General features: G+C 40.0%; 1 protein-coding gene across 1 annotated transcript in view; it reads right to left on the bottom strand.

Moving 5' to 3' along the window:
- The window catches only part of vta1 (vesicle (multivesicular body) trafficking 1), a 62,524-nt gene that overhangs the window by 45,948 nt on the left and 3,698 nt on the right, over nucleotides 1–12,878 (bottom strand). The window contains exon 2 of the mRNA XM_037750469.1: nucleotides 1,758–1,852. Coding sequence (XP_037606397.1) covers nucleotides 1,758–1,852 — 95 coding nt within the window. The remainder of the gene's footprint in view (nucleotides 1–1,757; nucleotides 1,853–12,878) is intronic.

The following is a 12,878-nucleotide window of genomic DNA, read 5'->3' as shown; positions in this document are numbered from 1 at the left end:
AAGCAGTTTATAAAACGTCACCTGACACTCTGTATGAACCAACATTCTCACCGACCCTACAGCCGGTTTCTGTCCCACACTGCTCTTCATACTTATTCTAATAGCCTTTTCAAAGAGCCAGACAATTTATCAAACTCACTTTTAATACGACAGCACAAAACCTTGAATCTAGCAGCATCCTAACTGGACACAATGAGGCCATTTAACAGTCAATGGTTCCCAAACTGGTTCTGTCAGGCCCACTTTCTGCAGGTGATGTAGAATGAATTTGCAATATTTTATATTTGAAACAAAGCTGAAACTTTAGTATTTAACATTTTAAGCTGGGTTTCCACCAAGAAAGTTCCCGGGACTTTTAGTCGGGAGCATGAGCAATGAGTCCAACTTTACTTTAAATGTTATCAAACAAGAGAGATGCTCTCCTCTCGTCCTAAAATGGTCCTAAATCTTCCTTGTGTTATGATGAAGTGGTACAGTTGATGCAGCGCCACTGTGTGTGTGTGTGGGTTTGACCAATCAGCAACGGTCATCCCTGCAAACTCCACCCCGTAAGTTCTGGTACTTTCAGAAAGTATTTGAGGGAAAAGAAATGTCCCCAGAACTTAATTTAGACCCTGGTCCCTGCTGTCAAAACGCAATGAGTTCTTGAAAAGGTTCCTAGTTCCGGGGGAAAGTTCCCTCGGTGGAAACGGGGCTTTACTTAAAAGGAGAGAACCAAGTAATTTTCTCAGCAGTGGTATTACAAGTTGTCAGGTGTATCTTCTACAGGTATTTTGATCAGTCCGGACCGTTGATGGTTCGATGCTGACATTGTACTTATTGATTACAGTGAAAGTAATCCAAATAAGATGAAATACACATCGACACCTGACAACATTTCCAATAAAAACGACAATATGTCCAGATTAGGTCTGTTAAAGTTAACGCAATAATAACACGTTAACGTTCGTTTTAACGCCACTAATTACACATTAACGCAATCGATATATCGGAGGTTGCAGCAGGTTCAGTTTTAAATCTAGAGTGAAGATACTGGTATCATATGAAACAAGAAAACCTAAAGAATCCATCGGTACCAACCATGTCATACTAGCTTGTCATGAAGGAGGTTAAATAACGCTACAAACTAAATTTTGGCGAGGGAAAACTGTCATGTTCATTTTCAAAGGGGTCCCTTGACCTCTGACCTCCAGATGTGTGAATGTAAATGGGTTCTATGGGTACCCACGAGTCTCCCCTTTACAGACATGCCCACTTTATGATAATCACATGCAGTTTGGGGCAAGTCATAGTCAAGTCAGCACACTGACACACTGACAGCTGTTGTTGCCTGTTGGGCTGCAGTTTGCCATGTTATGATTTGAGCATATTGTTTTATGCTAAATGCAGTACCTGTGAGGGTTTCTGGATCAATATCTGTCATTGTTTTGTGTTGTTAATTGATTTAAAAAATAATAAATATATACATGCATTTTATAAAGCAACATATTTGTCCACTCCCATGTTGATAAGAGGATTAAACACTTGACAAATCTCCCTTTAAGGTACACTTAGAACAGATTAAAAATGTGTGATTAATTTTGATTAATCTATAATTAACTAGGACAATCACGTGATTAAATATTTGAATGGATCGACAGCCCTATTACAGGTATTCTATTACTGTGATGGTGTGATTTTCTCCTCATCGCACACCTCTACCAGGTACAATTGGATCTCATCCCAGGAGAAACAGGACTAAAGCAGGTCTAACTTACCGTCTCCAGCTGGTCCATCAGTCTGACCAGGAACTTTCGGCACTCTGGTGTTTTGCTGTCCAGCTTCATGCCGGTCTGCATGGCGTAGAGCCGACCTGCAGCAGAGGACAGGAGAGGGAGAGGGAGAGGTGAACACGATGAAACATCTTTTCTCTGCTCAGTAAAGTCCAGTTCCTCTACCGCCAACGTCAGGATGAATCTTTCAGCACACAGCAGCCGAGGATGTTTTCCTCTCCTCTGCAGCAGATCAAACACTAAAACACAGCGGAGCAGGAGGAAGGTCGAAGAGGTTTCCACCTGAGCCGGGACAGGCCTGATCGAACAGAGCTGTCAGAACTTCAACTCCCACAATCCCTCACCTGTCAATTAGCTCTGTGGGCACATTCTTCTCTACACATGATGGAACTCCTTTAACTTTCTAGCTAGAGGGCGGGAGCAGCAGCACAAAGCCTGGAGGGTCGACCCACAATCCCTCCGTCTCTGACTGGCTTCAGGCTGGCCCACACTAACAGATGTGTAAAATGTGAAACATGGCGGACGACAGGCAGAAAGAATTAGCGATGTTAGCTTTTGCACTTTGTACTGAAAATTGACAAAATCTTCCGGAGGGATTCAACTCGCTCCGTGGTGCCCTGTGACGGGCTCTCAGCTTGGAAAGGTCCAGGGTGAAGGCGGCTCGCCGTCAGTGCTTGAGCTTTGCAGCACCCCTCGTCCGGACCTCGCCCAGACCTCGCCAAGACCTCGTCGCTTCCCCCCGGGGCTGTGGTGCTTGCTGTATGCGCCCTCTCTCCCTGCGAGTATGGACAGGGCTCCCGGCACCGTGAACTCAACCCAGTCTCACGGGAAGACGTATAAATACCACGACATTACACGGATATTCCGCGTGTCATTTGTACGCCACGTAAACGTCCACTAACTTCAGTTCAGGCAAGAAAACCACTTAGTTATGTTAAGGTAAGACGTCAAGGTTGAGCTTAAAATAAGTACGTAAACTAAGGAAAACACGTACGGAAACAACAACGGAAACCACGTCACAAACGTCAATAAAAAACAGTTCATTACCGTCACTAACGGAACTTACGAAAGAAAAAAATCCAGTTTTTCCTCGCCAAAAGTTAGCCTTGTCCTTCGTGACAAGCTAGTATGACATGGTTGTTACCGATGGATTCTTTAGGTGTTCTAGTTTCATATGATGCCAGTATCTTTACTCTAGCTTTAAAACAGAAAACGGTGTGGAGAGTTATTTCCTCTCACGCAGGCGCAGAACGTACGTGCTAACTGGCCGTTGGCTGTAGTCTTTGCGGTGTTCGAGTGCAACTTTTTGCCAAAACAAAGGCGACGTGAGGCGACACAATGGTCGGCCTCCATCGTCGCTAGTTCTCTGATGTCGGTTTGGTGTGTCTGGGTCTTAGGACTTGGTTTTAGAGGTGAGAGGTTAGAGGTTATGGTTTAGGGGATGCAGTTTATCAGTGAGGGTCTTCACAAGTGTAGAAGTACAAAACTTTTAGTCTGGTCAAAGGTTTTGCTGTGCAACCATGCAAGAAAGATCTACTACACCTCTCTGACAGCATACATTATCAATGGTTCCTTGAGGTGGAATATAAAATACCAGTAGTACTACATCAGCATGTCAGCCATGTACACATAAACACACACACACACACGTGTGTTTGAAGCTCAGGAGAATCACAAGGTAAATATGTACCCAGCTGCCAGCAAACAAACACTACAGGTTTCATCCACCTAATCCACAACAAGTGTGTATGTGTGTGTGCTGTATATGAGCAGTTATGTGTGTGTGTGTGATGTACACCACACAGGCTGAACATGCTTTGTGCAACAAAGCCAAGTCAGCACTGCAGTGTGAATGAGAGGCAAGGGGAACTGCCTCAGATGTTCTTCTGCTTGCAGTCGGTGAGGATGCTGGGAGGATTATCAGCCGACATGGAGACGGATTACATTACTTCAACAGTTTACTGCAAACGGGAGCAGCCAAAGATCAGAAAAGATTATTATGACATATAACATCAAACTTTAGGTGTAAATAACAGAAAAAGGACATGTATTTAATGAGTAAAGTGATTGTGTTCAGCATATTCTACTAACTAAATTGAGACCAGATGTGTCAGCAGATGACTTTGATTTATTCACAGTCAGAGCTCATCACCTCTACTAATGCTGGGTCCACACTTCACTAGAATCAAGCTGATTCCTTTCCCTCCTGATAATCGTCAGCAATGACCCGATTGTTTAATGGTTCTAAAGATTATCTTTCCAGATATTCCTCGGAAGTCCATCCCGGCCGCACCGATTTCAAACCGTTAATATTTAACATGTTCAATATTTGCGATGGGATAATCCTGTTGTATGTGGGGGAATCCCGAGGACAGCCGATGACGCAGTCACGTGATTAAAAGAACGATAGCCAATAGGGAACCAAGCTGACTGAAGAAGGAAGGACAACCACCGCCGTCGTCATGGCGGCCGCGGCTAATGCATGAGCTAATGCTAAACCTGAAGCATAAAGTAGTAGTGAGATGGAGCTCAGAAATGGAGGAGCAACTTGTTGATTAGTGTTTATATAACTTGTCTCAGTGACTTCATCCATCCATCCTTCCTCAGATTTTCGTACATCGTCTGCCATGTTTGTTTACACTAAAGTCACATTTGATCGTGAGATATTTTGTTTGTTTGTTTTATTGGATCTTTTATGGAAATCTGCTGGGATCTCCTGCTTACCCAGTTTCAGCAAATACTGTCTGAACTTGTTTACTACTTGTATGCTGCATGCTGGATGGAATGAACCAACAAAAATAAACACTAATTTGTAGATTTGACTGAAGTTGTACTGATGCAGTTCAGCTCCAAGCATCTTTAGCAGCAATAAAAACTAAACACTAACATGTATTTTCACAGCCAGGCTTGTGGTGTGGTGGAGTCTGTTACCAGGCGACCGTCCACATTTCGTAGTACTCCACGCTGAGTACGGTAAGCCCTCTGTTTCCAGTTCATGTCTAGTGTTTGAGTCACTGTCCTGCACAGCATCAACAGAACAATGTCTCATTTCACAGGGCGGGATGGCGGGGCGTCACCGCCAAGCTGCCGAGGCCCGGACCGCTCAATGTTTCCTAAAAAGCAGCAGCAGCAGCGTGACACACATGTAAGCATGTTGGAAGTTAACCAGTAGAGACAAACCAGCCAGCAAGTCCTCAGCTACTGGAGCACGTCGGCCAGTTAGCCAGTCATGGAGCGACAAAGACGCCCTTTGTGCTCCGACACCCATACAGCATTCACTGAGACAATGAACTGTAACACAGAGGGCTTTGACAGCAGAGAGGATGTAAGGCCAGGGAAAGTGAAAAAAAACTACAACCAAGCAGAGACTGGCCCACTTCCACATGGGTTCCCCCAAAGCTGGAGCCCCCTGGTGGTCACTAGAGGTACTGTACGGTGTGTGTGTGTGTGTGTGTGTGTGTGTGTGTGTGTGTGTGTGTGTGTGTTTTCACTGTAAACAAAGTGTTTAAGTTACTCATTTATGTTCAATATATTCCTTGATGACTGATCGATCACATTTGTTATGTCCCCGGTAGGGGAAACAAACATGTAGGGTGACTCCCCACTCAGGTAATTTGACTTGAGAAATGATTGTTTAATGTGAATAATTCTTGTGGTAAGCAGGCAATGTTTCTTCTGGTCCTCTGGTGTTCACGTCCATTACTATGAAGCAAACAGCACTCCAGTGTTTGGAACAGGTGACAATGACCATAATGAGCTTTCAGGCTGTTACTGACTGAGATTAGAGGCTCTTTCATGGTGCTTTCCAACTCTGCTGCACCTCTTTTCTGCCTGTCATGCACATAATTAAAGTGAATAAAAACTAAACTTTTACTACCAGCGTTGTTGCTACTTCCTATTCCATTTTATATCACTCATTAATCTAAGACAAGAAGCTTCAGATGAACTGCTGTTGCTGCCAATGCACACAGAGAAGGAAAGTAAAGGCCAGGCCATTAAAGAGGCGTTATCAGTCACTATAAGCACCATGGATGTGAGTCAATAGGGGCCTACTACGCCTACTACGTTGTACGTTAAAAGCAACACATTCTAACATGATGTAAAACTGAATAAAACGTCACGTTTTGAACACAAACAAAAATGCTTCTTTAGGTTTAGACAACAAAACTACAACGTCTTTAGGTTTAGGCAACAAAACTACAACTTCTTTAGGTTTAGGCAACAAGACTACAACTTCTTTAGGTTTAGACAACAAAACTACAACATCTTTAGGTTTAGGCAACAAAACTACAACTTCTTTAGGTTTAGACAACAAAACTACAACTTCTTTAGGTTTAGGTAACAAAACTACAACTTCTTCAGGTTTAGACAACAAAACTACAACTTCGTTAGGTTTAGGCAACAAAACTACAACTTCTTTAGGTTTAGACAACAAAGCTACAACTTCTTTAGGTTTAGGTAACAAAACTACAACTTCTTTAGGTTTAGGCAACAAAACTATCAGTCACAGATAGTTATTAACCCAGTTTGACTAATCTCTGTGGTTTTGGAAATGGAAAAACAAATGCACAAAAGACACTTTTAGCTGGGTTAGGGTTAGACATCATGGCTCAAGCTGCATGCTAACTCTGTCATGGACAGGAAAAGTTAACCGCAGCGCCGTCTAGCAACTGTTGTCAAAAAAGCACCAGAGTGTCGCCTCTTTGCTTCTATACTCTTTGCCCAAACTGTGACAGCGTTATTGCTCAGGAAAGATTAAATCTTTAAAGGAGGTTTATTTGTTTAGATCCTAACTCAACGTGACATCCAGTGTGGTGCTGTAAGGAAATACGTCTAGCAGAGAAGAATTAACACCCGTATAAAGAGTGCTGGCAGAGCGCCGCAGCCTCCACGCAGCTTTGACGTCGGTCATGAAGAATCTGTGCCAATCTGAGTCTGAGCCTCTCCGTCACAGAAATGACAAGGAGGATATTATGGAGGGTAGCTGTGTTATAGAGGAAGTAAATCACTGGCACAGACTCTCCGCTATAAAAGCTATAGAACAAGTGCTTTATTACTCCACAAAATGTCACCATTAGTATCTTCATAAACCACGTGGAGTCTGAATATGATCAATAAAACACACAAAAGTCAATGTGTCAAAAACTGGTCATGATACGATGAAACAAAATCCATGAAACTCACAGCTGGTTCATCATGTTTGCTTTCAAACTACTTTTTGATTGAATGAAACAAACTCTGGAGCTTGAAGTTGTCCACTGAACGCTGACCAGGATTGTCAACCTGCACTACTTTTTAAAGTGGGAAACAAATGTAATATTCGGTCAATAAAGACCCGTTTTCAATTCAAATTCCTCGTGAATACAAAGTAAAATGCATAAACCCTCAGCAGTATTGCAAGTCCTTTCGTCCTTCACGTAAAATACAATGGAGGACGAAACCGGCCGTAATAAAAATAAATAAATGAATGACTCGATGAATGAATAAATATGTCATTAAATGTAGCAAAAATAATATTAAAAAATAAATATAGCCATTAATTAATTACTTATTAATTGAAAACGGTTGATCTGCACACCTGTACCGGTACGAGGCAGCGGTGGAGGAGCAGCAGCAGGCCAAAACATGCAGAAATAAATACATATATGCATAAATACATAAATAAATACACAAATTGAAAAATAAATATAAAATAAATAAAAATAAAATAAATTAAAAAAATTAAAAATAAATTAAAAATAAATAAATAAAAAAAATGTATAAAATTAAATACATGAATGAATTAAAAAAGGAAAGATGTGTGCTGGATTTATAACAAGACAAAACAGCGAAACAGAATGCCGATGATATTGTTTTCATAAGCCAAAATCGTAACTGTAATTGAAATTTGATTAATTGCACAGCCCTAATATCTCCTAAAATAAAGTCAAATAAAGTTATGTTAATGCCATTATGCACACTTGTACAGATACATGTAGAAAGAGAACAGAGTAAACAGGAGGAGTGTGTGTGAGACAGAGGTACAGTAGAGTACCTGTGTTCAGCCTCAGCTCATTTATAAAGTCAATGATCCAATCTGTGTGAAACAGCAGCTGTAACGCAGCCAAACTCTGTCAGCCGGGGAGCTGCCGCTGAATTACAACGCTTCATTACAGCTAAACAAATCACGGCTTTGACTCAACCCGCCATTGATCGTCCTGTTCTAGGGTGGAGGTGGGCTAAAATATTGGCCTGCATTAGGCTAATTTATATAGACCTGCTGATGAGGGGCTGAGAGCCAGTGATGGATGAAACACATCAGCGGTCGGACGAAGACGATCAGCCTCTGAGTGTTTCTAATAGATGACTGAAGTCTGTAATAGACTCTCAATTAATTAATGGGAAATGAAGAAGCACCGCAGTCAGCATAATGAGGTCTGAAAATAGTCTACAATAAACTCCAATTCTGTTTCATTATCTCAACAAATTAAAGAATAATAGTGTGTTTTCTTTTTGTCAATAATCCCATGTTCCATCCCTCTGACTTTCTCCACCTCACAAATATATAGTTTCATCAGTAATTTCCTAGAACAGCTGCTCACTGTAGTTTTTACCAAACAAACTCTAGTGTGGTTCTCTAGTGAATATTAGTGGCAGCAGGACGGTGTGTGTGGGATTGAGTCAGAATAAACTACAGTGTGTGTGTTCATGGTTTTCACATATTGTTTTGGGATATTTTTCACTATTTATTTTTTTCAAATATTTTTCACATGTTTTTAAGATATTATTCATTAATGTTTTTCAAATATTTTACTAATAATTTTCGGACATTTCTCACAAATTTTCAAGACATTTTTCACGTTTTTCAGATATTTTTTACCAATATTTTTCAGAAACTTTTCACATACTTTTAAAATATTTTTCACATGTTTTTCGGATATTTTTCACTTATATTTTTCAAATATCTTTTGGACATTTTTCACATATTTTTCACATATTTTTTAGAATTTGTTTCGATTGTTTTTCAGATATTTTTCTCAAATATTTTTCAAATATTTTACTTATATTTTTGGACATTTTAAAATTTTTTCAGCTTTACAGATCTGTCGATTAAACCAACTAATCGATTAGTCGACTGAATCAGTGTTAGTCGACTAAGAACTTATTTGGTCATGGACAGACCTAATAATAAAGGCTTAAATATACAAACAAAAATATAGAATCACACTAGTCCCGTTAATTTACACACACACACACACACACACACACACGCTCTTTCAGATTTCCAATCTGTTCAATCCAAACTCCTCTGCACGGGTCGGTTTGTTACCATCTGTTCAACCAATTAGAGATGGTCTTAAAATTGTTTTGGGTCTGAGAACATGTCGTCGGAGGAGGAGGCTGTAATTACCACATTACACACACTGATTTATTATTGAATTCATGTTTTACAGTCTATTTCATTTGGTTGCATGATTTTTGACAAGATTTGCGTTTTACCCATCATGTTCCTGTTTCAGAAATGTTCCTATCTAAACTTCTTCCTGATGCATCAATGTGAGGAACTCCCTCTCTAACATCCTCCCTCAGTTTAAGCCTGCTGGTCTCATGATAACGAGGCCTCCCTCTCTCTGAGGCCCAGACACATGGTGCTGCTGACCTCCAGTGGTCTGGCTGGATCACTGGTCCACCTCAGCACACAGCACACACTGTGGCTGCATGCCAAACACTCCACATCCATCCTCTACCCTGCAAAGGTTCCTACTGCACACTGACCTGCTCTTAAACCACCTCTGAAATAAGTCTTCACTAGAAAAAAAAACTAAAAAAAAGACTTGGAAGTAATCCAAACCAATTCATGTACGAGTTTCTCCACCTTCCCAGAAGCCCCGTCAATCACCTCTATCGCAGAACATCGAACATCAATGAGAAAGAGCTTGTTCTTGCTTTGAGATAAAGTTAATCCGCTTATCTGGAGCGAACTGAGCCAACAGTGTTCCCAGTGTAAGCAGCCTCTGCTCTTTCCCATTAAAACAGTCCAACTCCCTGGTCCCTGAATCTGATTTAATCCACTAAGAACCATATCAGAGGAGGAAAAAGACATTACAGTAGCAGCCACTCCATCTGACTGACGGCTGATCTCTAGGAATTCACTGAAAAACACATTTACAGTTACAAAGGTTCACTTTATTTAAAGACATTTCAAGATTTGGAAAAAAAAAACTGACCGTTCAAAATGTAACTGGTTTGATGTTTTCACCACAACAGGAAAAAAAATGGATTCACCTATGTTTCGCACATTTTTTTTCAATATGAACAAACCGAATAAAATTGCGGGAGCAAGTGAAAATTGCAAATATAGTTGCAATTTTTTTTTTTTGGCAACTTGTGAGAATAAAACCGCACTGTTTTGGTTATTTTACATAACCTTGCCAAAAAGGCTCAGCATTAGATATATATAGTATACAAAATCCATATATGGAAATAAGATTGATTGGATTATTTTCACCAGAAGTATAAAACATTACGTGTCCATTATAAATTAAAAAGAAAATACCACTAATTTGTCAGAGAAATGTTTTTATTCTTTGATTTTTGGGGTGCTAGATAATAAATAGTTCCTGACAATGACTGATATATTTGACTTCAGGACATCTCTGACTACATACATGCTGAAAATCAAACATTTTTACTGGATTAATTTAGATATTTTCCAAAATAAAAGTCCCTAGAAGTGTATAATTCAACTTTTTCCCATGGTCTAGTATTAAAAAAGTTAACAAAAAAATCGCTATAAATTGCAATACATATTGAATTGGCACCCAAGTATCGTATTAGTATTAAATCAGGAGATAAGTGCATCGTCCCAGGATTCATTTTGAGTAAAAGACTAAGAATACAGGGTTTACAGACACTACAGGACAGTTATTTTAGATTGAGCCGACTACATTCTGGGCAGAAATGACCACCAACCTGTTCAATTTAACTACAGGCTGGAAATAAAATTTAATCTAATGAGATTGGAAAGTGTCCAACCATCAATTTGGAGGTCTCTCTGCAAACATTAAAATTAAATGGATGGATTTTGCGACCTGCCTCTCACCACGATGCCAAGAATCACTTCCTATTTACAGCAACCACTTCAGAATAAACCAAAAACCCCAAAGCAGTGAACCGCCTCTCACCGGGTGTTTGCTTTTAACCTCCAGGAAATGATTTGTGGAGAAAAACACAACATATAAAATAAATATGGAATTCTTCATCCCTGCCAAGTCCTCTTCATTTTATATGTTGCTTTCGAGTCTAAAGTGTCAAATTTGATCAATAAAATGTGACAAAATAAACAGCACAGCTTGCTCAGCTGACACATTGGTTCCAAGCAGGTTATACATTCTCATACGCTTGTCATGATGGTCTATTTCACCGGCAACAGATTAAATATATATATGTTTAAGCATGCTGTTAGCATACAGTCAGAAATCCACCACTGCCACAGGAAAAACTGTAAGTATGTCCTGACGCACACAGAAACAAAAATGATCATTCACCTCAAAAAGAACAGAAAAAGAAGTTATCTGTCGACACACTCAGTCAGCTTGGCTTGATTTAACACAGAAAATGATATTTCCATGCATATCCACACATACATCATCACCACTCTCATCTCAGTCCAATCCACTTCCCAGCAGGCACTCTGCCTCTCCTTCACTCCTTCACCCTCACCCTCGGGCATCTGCAGCCAATCAGGGATCAGTAATGAGCCGTGCTGAGGCTGTGATTGGTTGTATTTCCACAGCACGGCTAGATGAGGCTTCTCAGGGATCAAAAACTCATAAATGACCACGAGCTGGAAAGTCAAGATGAACAAACCGCAGATAGAAATAACACACAGCTTATTCTTATTTAAACCAAATACAGAAGGTTAAGGCTCAAAACTATTTAATTGATAAACTTAACTCAGTGATTCTCAAAGTGGGATCTCATTTAAATTATCTTGATATCATTTCATATATATGAATAATATTTTAATTTCTAAATCTACAGTATAATCAGCCCAGTCAGCAGGAAAAATGTTAGCATTGTACCTTTCTGAAAACGCGGATATGTTGAATGTGGACGCTTTTGCATTCCATCAGAGTAAGTGACAACGAGCGAACATTATTGAAAGTTACGTGGTAAAAAAATTAGTATAACAAGCACGAAAGTCTACAAAGGGCAGGCGGGAGGTGTGATGGACGGGTCAAACAAACACAGGACTTTCACCCAAGAGACCGCTGTTCCTGTGAAACCAAAAGTAAACGTTGACTGTGCTTTTTACGCAGCGTTGTTTTACGCAGTGTTGTTTTACGCAGTGTTGTTTTACGCAGTGTTGTTTTACGCAGCGCTGTTTTACGCAACGCTGTTTTACGCAACGCTGTTTTACGCAACGCTGTTTTACGCAACGTTGTTTTACGCAACGTTGTTTTACGCAACGTTGTTTTATGCACAATTGTTATGCTTGTTATGTAGCATTATGTAAGAAAGGCTAAGGGCGGTTGTTGTTTATTTACAGTAGTTATGTTGTTACGGTTGTTACGTTACGTTGTTACGTTGCATTGTTACGTTACGTTGTTACGTTGCGTTGTTACGTTACCTTATTTTTTATTAATTATTGTTTATTGACGTATATTTGTTTACGCGTTATTTTAACAAAATCATGATGTTTTTGCTAACCTTAACAAAGTAGTTTCGTTGCTTAAACCTGAGCAATTGTTTCACGTTAACCACGTGGCATTGTGCGTTTCTGGAGTTGCAATACTTAAAAATCGCAACACATATCAAATCAGCACCCACGTATAGTTATAGTATCGAATCAGGAGACAGGCGCATCTTCCAAGCCCTAATGTAATGGGCTTTTATTGTGAAAGGTAAGAATTTATTCGCAGAAATTACAAAATTACGTCGCTTTTTCGACACATAATATTTGCGTCAAGTTGCCGCATCGCCCCGTCGGGGTTCATTTCACAATGATCAGCTCGCTGTTCATTACCCCTTACATGTCGCACCTGTTTTTTTTATTTTGGCAAAGTAACATGTTTGATAAAATAGGAGAAACTGCGATTCCTTTTCAGCTGGTAAAATGGTGCA

This window comes from Sebastes umbrosus, chromosome 18 (assembly GCF_015220745.1).
Source record: "Sebastes umbrosus isolate fSebUmb1 chromosome 18, fSebUmb1.pri, whole genome shotgun sequence".
NCBI lineage: Eukaryota > Metazoa > Chordata > Actinopteri > Perciformes > Sebastidae > Sebastes > Sebastes umbrosus.
This window is presented reverse-complemented; position numbering and strand designations above follow the sequence as displayed.